Below are 19,957 nucleotides of genomic sequence, written 5' to 3' on the forward strand. Positions count from 1 at the left end.
TGGCTTCCTGTGATGAATAGCTGTGATCAGGACTGTGTAGACTTCAGATTTAGAGAGAACTGCATTCGGATTCAATTTCTACAACTAATTAACTGAAGACCACTTGGCAACTCCCTTACCATCTTTGAGCCTTGACCTTTTCATCAGGTAAAAAGGAGATATTATCCTCCTTGTAGGTCCTGTTTTAAATTCATTTTTCCACAAACCAGCATTCCAAGTGCCCAGCACAATAGCTGATGCACAGGAGGCCTGCAGTCAACATGAGCTCCCCTTCCCACGTTTACCCTTCTGCTCACTGCTCACCATCCCCTGTTCTTATTAATGGTCTAAGTCCAGTTGCATAGTTGGCTCCAGGAGTTTCCAGGGTTTAAAGGGGCTTGCAGAATAAAGGTGGTTTCAGTATGAATTAGTCCATTTTAAATGAGTGCTTCTCATCACTTTTTTTGTGATTCTAATGAGTAAGCCAGTTCTTTGGGTGATGAGGAGTGATACCCTGGTCGCTGAAAGCTGGATGCTCTTTTGGCTAGGTGATTTGAATTTAATAATTATATGTACTTCCTAAGAAGTGACTCAGACACTTCTTGGTTGAATTCAGTATCTTTCCTTCAACAGGATAATGTTCACATAAATTTCCTTTCTTGTGCCACGTGGCCATGGGCATCAGTTAGGCAGATTAAGTGTCTGGTGAGCACCTACTTCATGCTTCCTGGTGATTCTTTCTGCTTGCCTCAGGATCACTGATGTGAGCCATAATGACTACTTGGCATAGACTACACGTAAGTCTTGTAAATGTCTGTATAGTTTTCTCATTTAAATGAACATGTCACAATGCTCTTGGGAACAACTTTCCATTAGCCTGAGCACAACAGACAGCCTGAGACAGCAGTGCTTACTGAATGAAATTTGCTTCTGCTTTGGAGGTCTGATTTTTATTAGAGGCATGACCTGGTTGGTACCAGCTCTGCAGACCAAATCTGATTTGTCATTCATGTTTATTGAATTCCCTGATAATTGTGCAGATGAAGAAACCACTTAGAATTTAGAATAAAAATAAAAATAATAGCAACTAACACTGGGTGCTTAGCCCAGGTATCAGGCATTGTGGAAGCCCTTTACTATTAGCTCATCATAATCCTATCAAGTAGGTACAGTATTTATTCCCTGCTTTGTTGATAAGGAAACTGGAAATTGAAGAGGCTAAGTAAATTGCCCAAGTTGTACGGTATCTTAGTCAGTTTGGGCAGCTATCACTAGCTGCCATAGATTGGGTGGCATATTAACAACAGAAATTTATTTTTTACAGTTCTAGAGGCTGGGAAGTCGAAAATCAAAGTGCTGGCAGATTCAGTGTCTGGTGAGGGTCTGCTTCCTGCCTCCTGGTTCATGGAAGCTGTGTGCTTATATGGCAGAAGGGATGAGGGAGGTATCCAGGGTATCTTTTATAACGGTACTAATCCTATTTGTGAGGGCTCCACCCTCATCACCTAATCACCCCCACAATGTTTCACCTCCTAATACCATCACCTTGAGGGTTAGGTCTCTGCATATGAATTTGGGTGCAGACACAAACATTCAGTCTATTTCTATTGCACATAGCTAGGAAGTGGTAGAGCTGGAATTTGAACCCAGGGAACCTAATTTCAGAAACCAATGTCTTAATTATTGGACTATACTGATCATACTTTTTGTATTGATACAAGTGTAGCTGAAGTTTGTAACTGAAAATGATGTATAATTCGGTAAAGAACAGTCAGTTCAAGAGATGATTCATGCTTAGATGGCTTAGTACAGAGATTAAAAGTCAAATGTCTACACACTGCCCCAGAGAGAAACTGCTCAGATGTAGTCACGTTGGGTGGTGACTGGTGGTGAACTGGAGGATACATGCTTATTGTGAAGGGGGCAACTATGTATAAACATGTTGGAAGTTTTGTTTTGTTTTTGTTTTTGTCAAGAGAAGCCGGAAAACTGGATTTTAATGTGAAACTTCTAATTTTAAAAACCATCTTCTTGTTAATAACCGTGCTTTATCCATTAATGGTTATAGGCTGGATTTTCCTGCAGTAACCAACAACCCCCAAAGCTCAGTAGCTTAAAACAATTAAAGGTTACTTCTTGCTGATACCACTTGCCCAACAGCGGTTGACAGGAGCCTCAGCTCTTAGAATGTCTGGGAGACTAAGGTTGAGGTAGGCTTTATTTGGACACATTTGTTACATAATAACTGCAGTAGTGCAAGGGGAACATGGGACTCAGACACTGACCCTTGAATCTTCTTATAGAAGTGACACAGATCAATCACTTAGACTCATATTTCATTGGCCAAAGTTAGTTAATGACCACACCTAACTTCAAAGGGAGTGGAGAAGTACAGACCTTCTGTGGGCTGAAAGAACCAAAATGTTTTTGAGTATCCCTACTGACTACCACAGCTCCATATACTCTGATTTTTGAGACAGAAATGTCAGATTTTTTCCCCCCAAGTTAGAATCCAATTTGCAGGTATTTCAAACAGTTGATTTAAAAAAAAATTGTTTTGTTCTTGAATGATTAAATTTGACTGCTCTGAAAAATTCATATTTTGCTTCATTTGGACTAGTGCCACTTATTTAAGTATTATCGTCTTTTAGCTGATTAGGAAATCATAAGCAGGAACTGTGAAATAATTTTTAACTGAAGTGATGATTTATAGATGAATATTTATTCCAAAAAGCACTACTCATATATTTAAAATATTTGTTTATATCATCCACTATCTTGTGTGATTTGTCTCATTAACTACACTGTAAAGTAAGAATCTTATGTTATTAATTTATACTATGTAGTATCTGGCAATATATAAAATGGTTATTTAATAGATGTTAATAAATTTTATTGATATATCTGTCAATTAGTAGTTAATAAATCACTGTAATTAGAGATCATGACTTCAGACGATGTCATAGAAGTTGGAAACACTTCAGGCAATTTTTTAGAAGTTGCTTATTGTTGATTATGATGGGATATGAAAGCCAAAATTCAGTAGCCCCTCAATTTCAAAGGCATTTCTGGCTTATTCCTTATGAATTCCAATGCAAGACTTTCTTTTCAAATATCATTTTTCTGTGATGTTTTCACATGCTTTATTTGGTTATAACATTTGGATGAATTGTAACTTTACAAAAATTATGAAGCAAATATAAGTGCTCAGGGAGGTATTCAATTGCCCGAGATCTTACAAGGCCTTAAACACTCTTCAAAACAAGCCCCTCCTAGGTCCTAAACCCACACCCTTCCTGGATGACTAGATAGAGAGTGATTCTCCTTCTCATGAAATGCAGAGTGCTCAGGGACATGAATGTGTGAGGACAGAGCTTGGCCCAGGAGCAGTGTTTCTATAATTTAATAGTGGAATTACTCCCCTTGGAGAAAGTTGCATGAACACAAGTTACTCATTGATTGAATCTCGACCATGCAAGTGTGTTTCCAAAATCAATCACTCTTAAGTTGTTCCACATGTACTTGTAAATATTAATACAATGGCCTGTGTAACTGGGCTTTTGTTGTTGTCTATCTGCTGATACTTAAGGTAGAGGAAGTTGTAATGTAGTGTTAAGATTCTGGGTCGGATAACTTGGGTTTTAAAACCATTACCAACACTGTATACTAGCTGTATAATATTGGCCAATCATTTACTCAGTAATGTTTAGATTCCTTATTTATAAAATAGAGTGAAAGGTATCACCTACATCATAAAATTGCTCTGAAGATTAAATGAAATAATGTGTACAATATTCATGGCATAATGCCAGGTACATGCTAAGCATTCAATAAAAATCAGCAATTATTAATATTGTATTACCATCTTTATAAAACCATATAATCAGGATTAAAGGATCTCAAAAGTCATTGGATAAAAGCACTCATCCAATGATTTAATCCCCCCTACAATTGTTCCACCAAGAGGTCTCCTAGACTATGACTGAATAGTTATAATTAGATAACTCTGACTTTTCAAACTTTCTCATATTGAACCAAATTATGCTTAAACCTGTAGCTTTCACCATTTGGAAATACAAAGAACAAAAGTAGACCCTTTCCTCATGATAGCTCTTTGTGAATTTGAAAATATCTCTAATCATAAGCTATTCCCTCAACTTCCTTGGAACTTACTACCTCTCCCTGAAATTTTCACTAGGTCTTTCTCTTTCCCTTCGACACCAAAATGTTGGAAAGAATAGTGTATAAATAATTGTCCCAACTTCCTCTAGTTTCATTTCTTCTTCAACAGCTTGAATATAGAGTCTAATTCAACAACTCTCCAAGCTGAAGCATGGGGGCTACCCAGGAGTCAAGATGAAAAACAGAGAGAAATAATAACATTGGCCGTCTTTTATTGAATCCTTTATAATGTTTGAATGATTATACTAAGAATTTTACATATGTTTTCTCATTGAATCCTCACTAGGCCCTATGTGAAGTATATATTGGTATTATTCTCTCTATTTTACTGTTGAGGAAAATGAGTCTCTGAGAGTTTGAATTTTTCAACATCCTGCAGCTTAAAAGGTTGGTGGGTGGATCCAGGTTTGTACGTGGGTGTTTTCTTCCTCCAAAGTCCCTGCGCTTAAACACTAGGTTTATAAATAAAGTTAGATGAATATGGGAAGGAAGAGATAAACCATCAAATCAGTTGATATTATTGTCTTTTACACATTATGTAAAATATATGCTTACAAAATAAAAAAGAAATATAAGACATGGCCTTTTTTTCTCATATAAGCAAGCCTGTAATCTAGCAAATACACACACATATGTACACATGAAAAATGACAAGAGAAGGAAAGATAGCAGTATAAACACATATTTTATATGAGACATCTCTCCTTTTAGTTCCTTTTTATATTTTAAAAATTGTTTATAAATATATAGGTATGACAGAGGTGGAGATACATAGGCCTAGGTACAGCTAATGATAAAGACGAGGAGCTATAAACATATAAAGGCTACAGACAGATATTAATATAGGGATATAGGGATATAGGTATTTAGAGATAGAAGTAAAAACAGAAAAAAAAGATATTTAAAGTAAAACTATGAACCAGAAGGTTATACATGAAATTTAGGACAGTGGTTGTTTTGGGAAGGAAATGAAAGAACAGGACAAGTGTAGGACTGGGGAGAGAGGAAACGTCTGTCATGTTCTGTTTATTTTATATACATAAAAATGCCTGGACTGGGCAGTGTGGTACACGCCTGTAATCCCAGCACTTTGGGAGGCCAAGGCAGGAGGATCACTTGAGCCCAGGAATTCAAGACCAGCCTGGGCAACATAGGGAGACCCTGTCTTTTCATCACATTTTAAAAAGCTGGGTGTTGGGGCACAGGCCTGTGACTCAACCTCCCAGGCTTAAGTGATCCCAGCTACTTGGGAGGCTGAGGTGGGAGGATCACTTGGGCCCAGAAGGTTGAGGCTGCAGCGAGCCACAGTCCCACTATTGTACTCCATCCTGGGCAACAGAGGGAGGGGGTATGGAGGGACAGCTTCAAATCTTTATTAATATTTCGGCCTTGCATTAGAATCATATAAATGATACTATCCTGTAAGACATTATATCATTTACATTTATAAAACTATGTTCTCATAAAAGAGAGCCAAACTGTAAATTTAAGGATTACATCACAACTAAGGTTCCTGAAATGAAGGGAGTTCCCCATCCCCTGGTTTTGGGCACCACTGACCGCCATGCTTCTGTTGGCAGGCAGTGGGCTGTGATCGGCAACTGGGAAGCAATGCCAAGGAGGACAACTGTGGAGTCTGTGCGGGTGATGGCTCCACCTGCAGGCTTGTACGAGGACAATCGAAGTCACACGTTTCTCCTGAAAAAAGTAGGTTTTAAACCCAATACGGTATTACCGTCATACAAGATGTATTTTAGACCATCTATTGCTAGAATAACATTTTCTGAATGCTGACCTTTTTTAGTTGGAAGTAGCTTTTGTACCAGTTTTCTAAAAGTGAAATTTCTTCCAAAAAGTGTGTATCAAACTTTTGTTCCCATTATATCTTTGAAGAGGGCCTGTTTCTTTGAACCTTTGCCAATGCAGGGTATTACTGTTTTAAAAAAATATATTCGCCAATTTTTTAGGTAAATCGTGAAATAATAATTTCTTTTATTTGTCTTCCTTTGACTGCTAACAAGGTAGAAAATATTATCATGTATCTATTGACCATTTATACTTTTTAATTTCTCAGTTAGCTATTGAAGCCATTTATCAATTTTCCTATTTGGATGTTGATCTTTTCCTCATTGTTGAGAGCTTTTAATATATCACCAATACTAACATTTTTTCTGTCATATCTATTTCAAATGTGGGTTCCAGTTTGTTAATTGACTTTCAATTTTGTGTAATCAGAGTTTCTAAGTTTCTAAGTATTATGTATTTGGAAATTTCCATCTTTTCATTTTAATAATATCTGTCTTTTAAAACATCCTTTAGTTTGGGGATTCAGTAAACTTTTTCTGTAAAGGGGTAGATAGTAAATATTTTAGACTTTGCTGACCATATAGTCTCAACTACTCAACATAGCTGTTGCAGTGTAAAAGCACACACAGACGTGTAAATAAGTCAGCATGGCTACATTCCAATGAAACTTTATTTACAAAAATAGACTGAAGGCTGAATTTGGCCCTCAGGTTATAGTTCGTTAACTGCTCCTTTAAAGGAAACAAAAATTATTCATGCGTATTTTCTGCAAGTACTTTTTGGGTTTGTTTTTCTTTATAATAATTCTTTCTGAATACCCCATTGTTGGTGGTATTCAGTTATAAGTGTAGGTGAGTTCAGCCAAAGATTCGATTTTAAATCTTTTATTCATTTGAATTTAGTTTGATGTAACTTATAAAGTTGGCATCTTACTTATTTTCGCAAATGGGGAAAGCATTAAGGGGAGGGGTAGAGGGTTTTTCAGGCAGAGGAAACACAAAGTTCATGGCGTGACACTGGAGAAGAACCTGGGTTTTTTGAGGAACTCCTAATATGTTGTTCAGGCCTGACTGTACATTGAATAGGGTAGAAGGTAAGACAGAATGGCATTTGGAGTCAAAGACTTCATTATTGTGTTTTATTTTTCAGATTAAGTGGAGCCATCAAAGCGATTCAGGCAGTGGAGTGATATGGTTAGGTTAGTGTTTTAGTAAAATAGTTATGGTGGCATATGGAGGCTGGATTTACCTGTCAGATGAGCTTGGAAGCAGGGAGTCCAAATAGGAAGTGTCTTTCAAAATATTCAAAGTGTTTAAAATAATAAGGCCTTGATGTAGGGTAGCATGGCAGGAAATGTACAGAAAGGAACAGGTGGAGAGATCTTTAGGATGTAGAATGAACAAACTTTGGTAATTCTTTGAATGAAGGTTACAAGAGAAAAGAAGCAGCTTGAATGGCCCAAATTTTCCATCTTGCACAGCTGGGTGGACATGTTTGCTATTCATTTGGGTAAGGAATTCATGAAGAGGAGACACATATCAAAGGTGAAAGTCCATCTCCCTGAATTTTATTCTCTCCAAAATTTTCACCCTGTAAGTATCCAGTGCCTAAGTATCTTTCTGATGCCTGCAAACAGATGTTGATTGTATTTTGTTTGTGGTTGGAGGGTTTATCTGAAACATGCTGGTTTATCATGGTTGATAGCAAAACCCCTTGTTGGTGGTATTCAGTTATAAATGTAGGTGAGTTCATCCAAAGAGAGTATGTAGAATATAAGAGGAAGCCAATAATCTCATCCTGAGGAAAAGCTGAAGTCAAAGCATTTAGCCAGGGAAGAAGTTTAAGGGAATCCAACTGAGAAGGAATGAATAGAGTAAGTAGGTAAATGCAGAACTTAGCAAGAGCAGTACCATGGACCCCAAAGGAATAAGTAATTTCAAAAATGCGATGGGGGTGGCCAGCAATGTTCAATGCTCTTATGAGTTCAACTGGAATAAGGGCCTAAAAGTTTGTCTTTAGCAATTTGAAAGTCATTTATGATGTGAACAAGCATGATTTTGATGAACTTCAGGCTGAAATCAAAGCTTGATTGCAATGGGTTGATGAGTGAAGAGAATGTATAGAGGGAAGGATTTGCTCAGGACAAGAGGATGGGAACAGACCAACACCCTGTCAACAACTGGATAGCTCTACAGGGTTGGTTGGAGAACACCGTGAGGTGTTCCAGCCTATTGCCTTTATTTGGCTCTTCATTAGGAGATAGAGTTGGCCACTAGGAGTGAGAGCTCAGAGACTTCAGCCTGTTCCCATGAAGGAAAGAAGAAGGAACCATCAACAATAGTACAAAGATAGAAGAGTAGCTGTAAGGGCCTAGCTGAGACTGGAAACCATGAATTCATGGAGATTCCAATTTTTGGACTTCATGAAGGAGGTGGCTTTGAATGGTGGTATATCAATGAGGAATGTATTCTACTGCAAATCACAGAAAATTCAACTTAGAAACATTGGAGTTTATAAATCTTTTCTAACAAAAAGCCTGGAGTAGGCAGCTAAGGCTGAGGATGCTGTTTTACTGTGTCTTTCAGGAACCAGGCACCTTTCTCTCTTCTTCACATCCTTAGAGGGTGGTTTTTGCCTATGTGGCTACAAAGTCATTATTGGACATTGAGATGTTACATCCACATCCCAGATAATAAGGAAGAACATAGTGTGAAAAGCATTTTTTAAATACTGTGCTCTTTATTCAGGAAAGGATATTCTCCCCAGGGAATTTTGCTTCATTGACCAGAATTATGGTGTGTGACACCCTGGCTTCCAAGGAGGCAGGAAACCAAGTAGTTAGCATTCTATCCATTTGGTTATTACTAATATTGATCAAATCCTTTGTAATTACCGAAGTTCTCTTCAGACATATCATTTAATTCTACCAGCATTCTTATATTATAATTTGGATAATGTCCTACCTGTTTTACAGATGAGGAAACTAAGGATGAGAAATGTTAAGAAACATCTCCCATAATTAATTATGAAAGGAAATATTGGGAAGTGGTTAAGAAATTGGGGTCTGGAGCCAGCCTTCCAGGGTTAAGTCCTGGGTCTGTTGCTTATGAGCTGTGCAGAGTTATTTAAGTATTTCACTTCCATGGGTATCTTGGATCTCTAATTTTAAACTGGGAATAACAACAGTACTGCCTTTGTAGAGATGTTGTCAGGATTTAAAAGATCAACCCATGTTGAGAACTCCAAATAGCATAGTAATTAGACAGTACTCAGTAAATGCTAGCTGCGTTTTTGTTAAAAATATTACTCATTGGGGTCCCAAAGGGTGTCACACTGATACGGGAGGTGGGCAGGAAATTGCTGGGTAGAGAAGGGCGGGGTTCCTGGCTAGGGTTCCCCCCTTGGGCCTGTGCCCACTGGCGTGGGTGAGGACAGGGACTCTGTTTTCGCACCCAAATGTTGCATTTTCCAAGACCACTCTGGCCTGCCGTGTTCCCCATTCTGTGCCTGTAAAAACCCCAAGATCCCAATGGTCACACACACAAGTGACTGGATGTTGAGAGGAACACACTGGCAGAAGAACACACAGACGCCGACAGGCCATTGACAGTGGAACGACACAGATGCAGAGGGAAATTTGGTCAAGGGTAGATGGATGAGAGCCCAGCTGCTAAGCGACCCAACTCCAGGGGAAGACCACCTTCCCACTCCATCCCCCTTCTGCCTCCCCACTCATCTGCTGAGAGCTACCTCCCTCCACCATTCAATAAAACCTTGCACTCGTTCTCCAAGCCCATGGTACTGGAAAAAAAATGGATCGCACGTGGGCTCGGACAATGAGTGCAAAGGTTTACTGAATGGTGGAGGTAGCTCTCAGCAGGTGGATGGGGAGGCAGAAGGTGGATGGAGTGGCAAGGGATACAGAAAGCCCTGGGATACAGAAAGCCCTCTGTCCTGGAGATGAGGCAGAGGTTCTAACTGAGCTGATTAACACAAGCCACCTGTGGACAGCTAAGCTGAAAGAGCACACTGTAACACACACTGGAACTTTGGGAGCTGTAAACACTCAACTCTAGACACTGCCCTGGGGTTGGAGCCCCAAACTCCCCATGACCTGCCTGTCTGCATGCAGGCTTGAGCTGCTGGGCACAGAGGAAGCAAGCCACTCCCCCTGTTGCACGCCCTGTGAGGGGGATAAGGGAAATTTGCCCCTTTCAACACATCTTATATACTTTAAGTGTAAATGTGGGTGTTTGTAAACATATTTGAAAGTCAACAATCAGTCCATCTGGGGATTGATTTTAAGAGAGCTACTCCTTGGTATGGAGGAAAACCTTGAAAGTGTGAAAACAGAGTGAATTGTAGGACAAACCAGTTTTAGAACTCAGATCAGTGAACACAGTTTGAAGAGACAGGCTATACTGAGAAGTGTTCATTCAGGAAGCCATGTGGTTGAGGGGAGTAAGAGAGAAAGACAACAGCTGGATAGGGGTGTAATGGAAGTACGTAGAGTTAGTGTTGGCCTTAGAAAGTTTGGAAATCTCATCAGAAAATACCTCGTTTTGTCAGGGTCCAGGAAAGATTAGAACTTGAGAAAATTCTAATTGAACCAGAGTAGACGCCAAATGAAATTGTGCCAAAGGGCAGTCTTATTTGGAGAAGTGTGCAAAAGAGGTACTGAAATGCAAGGTAGTTCATTATTTTCTCTCTCTCTCTTGATTTTCAGCTTTTGGATTACATATGCTTTTGAGAATCTATTAAAAGGTATGCATTTTCTTTCCAGGAAAATGCATGTGTACTTATAAGCCCCAGATTTGCCTTTCTGATTTTTTTGTGAGGTTCTCAGACCCCTGATGCCTGTTTAGGACATTCCAGGTTAAGAACCCCTAAAATGTCCAATTTTTAAAAATCAGTTTCTACATAGAAAGCGAAACTGGAGTACACAGACAGATCCTTCAGTACAGGGCATGATGTTCATATGCATTTTATCAGGTTTCATATGCATGTGCTTGAGCTAAGGCTAAAGGTAGCAAAGATTCCTGCCTGTATGAAAACACAGTCCTTCACCATCTTGATTCTAATTATGGCCCCATCATGTCTGTTACAGCTCTGAAACTGACCAGCTGAAGCTGTTTTTGGCTGGGCTTTTCCCTAGGCCATATGGAAGCACTTCCCTATAATCATTCTTTGTGTGAAAGAAATGTGGGAAATGAAGCCATGTCTCCTCCTGAGTGTGCATCACTGGAGCCTGCAGAATCCATGCAGCTCCTACATTCCATACCTTGCCAAGAATTAATTCCGATCTTCCCTGGGACTCACACTGAGTCAGGACATGGCAATGAGATGCTGTTGGCACAGCCCTGCACTGGAGAAAGTGCACAAGACTGTACACAGGATATCATTTCCGTCATGCAGTGAGGCCGACACAAGGTGTAAGAGCCTGGAGCCAAAAGCTTTGCTATGAAAAAAAGATCAGAAATTTATCCAGATACAACACACAGATTTCCTGTTCAGAGGGAGGAGGAGAGAGACGGAACTGACAACCAACATAAACAGCTTTGGATATTGGAAAAGGGAACTAGAGGCCACTCAGTTATTAAAGTGAGAAAGCTCCAAAAACAACAACAAAGAAGCAAACATATCTATTTGGAGAGTCTTGACTTGGCATTTAGAAATTTAGTTGTATTTCCAGGTTTGTTCCTTATTTTGGTCTTGTCCACATCAGGGCACACATGTGTGAGGCAAATAAACAAGATTGGCTTGTCTATTCTAAGCTTTTTGTCCATTTTTACATGGTGGCAGCCAAGTCTATTGATATGGTGATACCTAAGGCCAGCTGGGAACACCAGCATTTTGCTCAAGTTTTGACAGTATGAAGATAAACACACACTCTTCTAATGCATTCCTTGACACAAATAGAATCCTGGGCTACGTGGGTCGTGGGGCTGCCTCACAGGGTAATTCTTAAGATTTTTTCCCACACTGTTCATTTCTCCTTTGACTGTCACTCCCAAAAACAATTTACAAATTTAACTTGTTCCATCACAAGGAAGATTGTATAGGATATAAAGGGTCTGCTAACATGGGAACATGGATTGGTTTTCATTCTCCTGTCTTCCCACATTATCTCTTGCTCCCTCCCCATTCGTCTTTCTAGGGTGAGATTCTGGCTGGTCATACTCTTCTGTCAGAACTGTGGCTGGGAAAGGAATATTCAAACCAAATATCTGTTCATTTTAACGGAATTGAAAGTTGCCCCCTCCTCCATTTAATTCAGCAAGGGAGAGTGTGGCCTGGAAGGAAGACCCTGTGACTACAAATAAAGACTCCTGGGTTCTAGTCCTTGCCTAGCTCTTTTGCATGTTTTTGTGTGTCTTCTGGCCCTGTTCATGAAGAGAGATAATGAAAAAATAGCATGTAGACTGTGTTGCAAAGGAATGTCATAGATCGTATTTTACCTGGAGAAGCAGACAGACTGTGAACTCCCTGGCCTCTTCATGAATTGCCTTACACCTGTGATAAAATCCGCATCCCTCTCCAAAACCGTTAAAGCCTGTATCATCTGACCCCTGTGTGACATCATGTGCTGCCATCTGCTCTTCATTCCCTAATCTCCAGTTACACTGGCTTTCTGGGAGATTCCAGAATGTCAGGTGCCCATTCCCCCCAATGGGCCTTTGCATGAACCCGTCCCTGAATCTGGAACATGTGTCTCCCAGCTCTTCAACATAGCTACCTCTTTCTCAACCTTGAGCACAAGTGTCGCCTCCTCAGAGAGGCTTTCTTTGACCACTCTACATAAAGTAGGCCCTTCTCTTTCTGTTTAGTTCTTGCTTAGCCTTTAGGGAAAGAAGTGATTATTTCATTTATTTTTTTTAATTTGCGTCTCCCACTAGTAAGCTTTGCAAGAGCAGGTGCCATGGTGTTCACCATTTTATTCCTAGTGCTAGTGCAGTACTGAATACATCATAGGAGCTCAGTTAATGTTGAACAAATGAATACATGGCCTTTGCTGGAGATGATTCTGCTTCCTGTTATGATTTCAGTGGGACTAAATAATATTGTGCAATAGAACTGGACTGGAAACCAAAGACTGCAGTAATAACCTCAGTTTGGCCTCTAACAATCTATCTTCTTAGGCAAGATGCTTCACTTACTGGGGCCTCAACTTTTTCATCTGCACAGTGAGCAGGGATAATTTCCAAGACCTCTTCTAGCTCTGAAAATCTATTAAGTGTATGTGTGATTTGCTCATTGTTTGGAAAAAAAAAAAATAGATCTTGGGATTGAACGGAGTTTAGAGAAACAAATCCCAGGAACTTATATGAAGCAATTTTCCAAACTTTTAATGAAAGGCTTGACAGTGATGGCTTGTCTTTGTTCTTAAAGGGCCTAGGAAATTTTAGATACACCGCAAGAATGAGTTGGTGTGAAGTTTTCTCTTATCTCCCATGAACTTCTACTTGGTTGCCTTTTAACATATTATTGTCACAACCTGCAAGAGAGAGGTGTAGTTTGTGCACTGATCCCCTCATTGGTATGTGAGCTCCTCAAGAACCTCATGCACCTGGCCCAGTACCTGGCACCCAGTATGTTTTCAGTAAAGGTGTGTTGACTTGCCTTACACAGAACTGAAGAGCTCACTTAGACCAGCATCCCTATGGCAGCAGTCCCTGAGGAATGTGAATTAAAATCAGAAGCAGCTTGTTGGTAGCCAAGCACTGCAACACCCAGGGTCATCCGGGAGACCTGACACCTGCTGACCAGCTGAGAGCACTGGGATTATTAGTAAAAATACTTATTGGGAAAGTAATAATAATAGTGGCCCCCAGAGTTTGTATGCTTATACTGTGCTATGTATTTGTTCATGTATGACATTATTTATTCTTAGCATAACCCTACAGGGCAGGTACTACTGTACCCTGCCCATTTAACAAATGGAGAAATAGGCTCAGTGAAATTAAGCAGCTTGGTCAAGGTCTCACAATTGGTGAGTGGTCAAGATGGTTTTGACCTCAGAGTTCATGTGCTTAACCACCCTCCCAAAGTGTCTTCCAAGGACAGCTAGATGAGCATGAGGTGAGAGGTGCACCGAGGCTTAGAGTGATGGGGCAGGGAACAAAGATAGCACAGAAATGGAGCCAGAGGGGAGCAAAGGCTGCCTCAACCAACCTACCCCTTGTTTCCCCTTGGCAGAGCCCAGCCAGCTCCATGGTTCCTAACCCAGCATGCACATCAGGAGCACTTGGGGAACTTGTCCCATGTTCTAATCCTCAGGCCCCACCCTAGAATTTTGAGCGGTAAATCTGGGCAATTGTAGGTTGCTAAACTTCCCAGGTGGCCGCTGGTTGCATGCCTTTGGTTAACGCCTCTGCTTTTCAGTGTCTGATGCCCCACTACAGAGTCAGAAGGCAGATGACTGTTTCATCCTCACCAGCCTCCTGATTCCTTAGAGGCAGTGTAAAGGGCAGAAAATGAGTGTTACACTATGATGCTTGAGAACGTCTGGACAGATATTTGTTATTAGATGCTGTGTGACATAGTCCCCTCTCCTGCATGCCATTCCAAAGCTAGCCCTGCCAATGAGCACAGAAGCATACATTATTAGTCAGTCTGGCTATTACCATGGTCTTTTGAGGTAAAGGCAATTTAGGCCAGTAAATAAACATACCTCAGGTTAGGAGCAGATGTTTCTGCATAGGAGCTAAGGGCTGAAGATACTCATTTGCAGATTCAGCAATTACAGACTTTAGTAATGTGGCCTAATAGCTCAAGGCATGAGAGTCAGTTTTCAGTTTGCAGCTGATTTTCTCACCAAGGCAAAACTCTGCTGTGTTCCTTCCTTCCTTTGTAAAAAATTTGCTATTAATTTCCTACATTTGATTTTCCTACTTTTGCTCTTCCTACTTTTGCTCACTGGCATATTACATTTTTCTCACCCCCATTTGCAAAGTAGTGTATAGATAGTCCTCCAGCTACAGAATCAGTGTTGCCATCCATTGACTTTTCCTTTTCTTGCCTTCCAAAATCCCCCTCTGCTCCTACAGAATGACGGATGAGCTTGAAGCAAACTTTCTATCCTACTTTTAAAAAATTGTGCAGACCCTGTTCTGTACAATGCGATGCTAGGTAACTCTTTTTTTTTTTTTTCTTCTGAGATGGAGTTTTGCTCTTGTTGCCCAGGCTGGAGTGCAATGGTGCAATCTCAATTCACTGCAGCCTTCACCTCCCGGGTTCAAATGATTCTCCTGCCTCAGCCTCCTAAAGAGCTGGGATTACACATGCCACCATGCCTAGCTAATTTTGTATTTTTAGTAGAGATGGGGTTTCATCATGTTGGTCAGGCTGGTCTTGAACTCCTGACCTCAGGTGATCCACCTGTATCAGCCTCCCAAAGTGCTGGGACAAAGTGTGAGGCACTGTGCCCTGCCTAGACAACTCTTTGTAGTCTAAGTGATGCCAGATAGTTATGGGTGTGTGAGGGCATTAACAAACACTTTATTTTTTTCAGTTTACAAAATGTTTTCACAGCATTATCTCACATTAAAAAAATGTGTTCCTTAAAAATAAAACCTATTTTTTTTTGCAATTTTCTTTAGGATTCAAATTATTAGTATTAACATGTATTTAGATACTTTTCTTATTTTTTAAAAAAACTACTTTATGCCTTGGGAATGGTGTGTGTGTGTGTGTGTGTGTGTGTGTGTGTGTGTTTGAATCTAAATAGCAGAAGGAGAAAATAAATGCAGGTTCTAGAAATGTAACATGAAAAATACTTGACAGAAAATTTTGTTCAGAAATAAAAACCCAACCTACTAAAAAAACACCAAAAAAAAAAAAACAAACAAAAAACCAAAAAAAAAAAAAAAATAGAAAAGTGGGGGTGAGGTTGTCAAAGTGAGAGTCACTAAAACATCCTTTTCCTTGTTTTATGTTGGAATGTATATATTTAGGTTGATGTAGTTCTGGTTGAACTTCATAGTGAAAATAAATGATCTGATATAAATTACAGTCCTTCTGGGCTGAAACTGATGTTTATTGATTAGTTAATATTGTGTGGACAATTTATTTCCTGTACATCTTGCTACTTAGCAAAGCTGTGATATCCAACAGGAAATGAGACACAGAAAAAATCTGATGGAACAGCTGGACTTGAGCATTTCTGTGTGGGAGGGAGTCAGTGAATCTTCGGTCAGTACAGTGATTGCAAAATCAAACAAGTGAAACCCATACAATGAAACTCTGTGTGTGTTGAGTGAATTTGAGTTTATACAGCATCACTTTTTTTTTTTTTTTTTTTTTTTGGAGACGGAGTCTCGCTCCGTCGCCCAGGCTAGAGTTCAGTGGTGCAATCTGGGCTCAATGCAAGCTCCGCCTCCTGGGTTCATGCCATTCTCCTGCCTCAGCCTCCCGAGTAGCTGGAACTACAGGCGCCCGCCACCACGCCCGGCTAATTTTTTGTATTTGTAGTAGAGACGGGGTTTCACTGTGTTAGCCAGGATGGTCTCGATCTCCTGACCTCATGATCCGCCCGTCTTGGCCTCTCGAAGTGCTGGGATTACAGGCGTGAGCCACCGCCCCCGGCCTTATACAGCATCACTTGGTCTCATAGTAGAAGGATTTAAAAGTGTAGTTTTGGGTCCTTACCCTGGTTCTAATGCTTAGGAACACTGTGATCTTGGGCAAGTCACTTTAACCTTGTAAAATTTTAATTGTCTTAATTGTAGAAATGAGTTTCCATTAGAATGAATGAGGTAATTTATCTCAAGTTCCTTAGCATGTTGCCTGGTGGCATAGTAAGTGCTCAACAAGGTTTTAATAATAACTTATACTTACCCAACCGCTAGTTGGCACCAGGGCCTTTTCTAAGCCCTTTACATATATTACCTCATTGAACACTTACAACAACCCCTTGGAACAGATATTCCTGTTATCCTCATTTCACAGATGTAACTGAGGCACAGAGAGGGTAAGTAACTTGCCCAAGGTCACACAGCAAGTGGCAGTGCTGACATTCCAACCCAGGTTGTCTGGCTCCAGAATCTGTGATCATAACCACTATACCATATTGCCTCTCCCAGTAGTTTGTAGAGTAAAAATAATGCAAATGGCATTTAAAGAGTGACAAGAAGGAGCTCTCGTGGATGGCACAGTGAGTAGCAGTATCAAGAATCTCTTACCACCAAATTTCAGTGAGACAGTTTTGAAATAATTCCAAACAATGAATGTGATCAACAGGAACCAGTTACCACCATCAACAACAAATCTAGGTGTCCCAGACATGAGCCTACTGTTAGCAACACCATAGGATGGGACGGAGAGGAAACCTTTTCTCTCCATCTTATATATTTTCTTTTTAAAATTAGACATGGTCGCCTAGGCCGAATGCAATGGCATAATCATGGCTCACTGCAGCCTCGACCTCCTAGGTTCAAGGGATCCTCCTGCCTCAGCCTCTTAAGTAGCTGGTACTACAAGCTTGTACCACCACACCTGGCTTATTTTTAAATTTTTTATTGAGACAAGGTCTCACTATGTTGCCCAGGCTAATCTCAAACTGCTAACCTCAAGCGATCTCCTACCTTAACCTCCCAAAGTCCTGGGTTTATAGGCATGAGCCACCACGCCCAGCCACCATCTGATATGTTTTCAATAATTGGCTTATACACCATTAGAAAGTACAGGATTTCAAAGCAGGCTTAGAATCAGACCTGCTTGGCAATGCCATCTGCATTCTTCTGATAGGAGGTTTCAGGCAGTCTATACTGAGCTTGTGCTGAACCACAAGCAGCAGCCTGCTCTTTCTTACTGTACTTACAATTGCTTCCTCTCTTTATCATCGCCTCCAGCCCTAGGTCTACCTCCAGACTGAGGGGGGCCTTTACCAGGAGGCCATTTGTCTGCGATTTATGAATGGCCCATTCTAAAGGGCAAGATACAGAAAGCGTGGGTAATAGTCTTTGTATCAGTACAAGTAGAATTTCAAGCAAAAATACAAAATGAGTACTTTGTTGATAATCAAAAAACAAATAGTTTAAAGAATTTGTGAACCAAATGCCATTGCACCAAAATAGGTAAAGAAAAATCCCCTGTAGTTATATAAGATGAAATTGAAATCAGTAAAACTTCTGAGAGATTTTAATACATTGAAGTGAGTGAAAATTACATATAGAATCTGCACAATATAATTACTAATGTTACATTAATAGATAACAGAGCATTGCATGGTGACGGAATATACTTTCTTTTCAAACATTCATGCACCATTTAATACCAAAACTGATTCTATGCAAGGCTCCAAGGAAGATTAGAAAAAAAAAAAATCCCAGCAAAACAGAAACCATCAGAAGAGACCTCGCCCTGCAGCTGTACCCATCCGTTCCCTGCTTTCTCCCGCTACAGAGGCACAAATATCTGTCTTCCTTTCCAAGACTAATTAATCCCTCCATCTGTGTTCTGCATTCCAGCTCCTCTGTGTCCTCAGAGAACTCACTCCACCCATCTTCCCCTCTTTCTTTTATCTTCTTTCACTCTCTCTTTCCTATCAGGGTTAATATGACCAATGGGTGTCTCCCATCTTAAATATAAGTATAATTTTAAAAATGTCTATGTATATACGTGTATATACATATGTGTGTATATATACATGTATGTTTATATATGTGTATGTATATAGGTGTGTAATATTTTTAAATTTTATATATATATATAGAGAACACTATTTTAAACATAATCATGTCTCCAGCTACCACCCTAATCTTTCACCTACTCTTTACTGCCAAGTCTTGAAAATACTGTTTACACTTGCTGTCTCTAATTTTTCATCCTCATGTATTCCTCAGATCACAGTTTCCTGTGCCAGCTACTTGATTGAAACTTCTTTGGCAAAGCACATTAACAGTCTCTTTACTGCTCATCCAAAAGGCACTTTTAAGCCCTCATCTGCAGAGCACCTGGTACTCCTGGCTCCTCCCTCCTTAAAATCCTCTGCCTCAGAGGATTCTCATTTCATTTCTGGTCAGACCTAGAACTGGGTCATCTCTTGCAGTATAGTGAAGAAGTGCTGAAAAGTTTGCGACTATGGACCAGTCCTCCCTTTCTGCCCTTTATGATTTGAGTTCTCCCCCTCTATATCCTGCACCCATGCTGCTCAAAATGTGGCTCACAGTCTAGCAGTATCAGCGTCACCTGAGAGGCTGCTGGTCGGGCACATTCTTGGGCTCCACCCTAAACTGCTGGATCTGAATTTCTAGGGGTGGAGCAGGTATCCGTTTTAACAGTTTTCTAGATGATTCATATTTAGATAAAATGTTTGGGAGGTACTGCCCTATCAGCGTATCACAGAGACTTCTACAAATGTATCAAACTTTAATGGAGAGTTACAGAAATGAAAGGGAATTTGAGTTTAGGAGATGATCCTTATAGGATGCTCCTTGTTCCTAGCTTTGCCTAGGTGCTCTGCAGTGTGCTTTCTCTCCAAGAGTTACATAGTAGGCAGCTCCACCCAGAAGAACATTTTCCTCAAGTTTGAGCCTTTTTGATAAAATCAATGGCAAGGGGGTTTGATTTGCAAAGTTTCACTAAAGTGTGTAATTATCAATGGGGAGATGGTTGGAATATACACATGTACGCACACACATCCCTAGACAAATGCTTCCCCAAGATACCACAGCCTACATTCACAAAGATTTTGCAAGAGAGCCCAACCAATCTGCCCAGATAGGTTTTCTTCAGTTCAGTAAAGCTTTCTAATTTATATGTACTTTCAAAACAATTTTTATTACATATATAATGCGCTGTATATTTGTTGTAAAAAATCCAGAATATGCAGGCAAGGAAATTGACAAACATATCACATATTCAGTCACACTGCCAAGAGATTACACCTGTTATCATATTAGTGTGTCCTTCCTGGGATGAGGATGAAGTGGTTGAGGATGCATAACATATATTGATAATTTATATTGTAAAATTAAGACATGCTTTTTAT

The 19,957-nt window shown here is 40.1% G+C and overlaps 1 protein-coding gene across 7 annotated transcripts in view; it reads left to right on the forward strand.

Annotated features, from left to right (window-relative positions):
* Positions 1-19,957, forward strand: part of LOC105497462 (ADAMTS like 3) — a 434,450-nt gene that overhangs the window by 209,541 nt on the left and 204,952 nt on the right. For all 7 annotated transcript variants that reach the window (XM_024797846.2, XM_024797843.2, XM_071100796.1 and 4 more), the window contains exon 7: positions 5,742-5,868. In XM_024797846.2, coding sequence (XP_024653614.2) covers positions 5,742-5,868 — 127 coding nt within the window. The remainder of the gene's footprint in view (positions 1-5,741; positions 5,869-19,957) is intronic.

The sequence above is a fragment of the Macaca nemestrina genome, chromosome 7, assembly GCF_043159975.1.
Source record: "Macaca nemestrina isolate mMacNem1 chromosome 7, mMacNem.hap1, whole genome shotgun sequence".
NCBI classification, from domain to species: domain Eukaryota; kingdom Metazoa; phylum Chordata; class Mammalia; order Primates; family Cercopithecidae; genus Macaca; species Macaca nemestrina.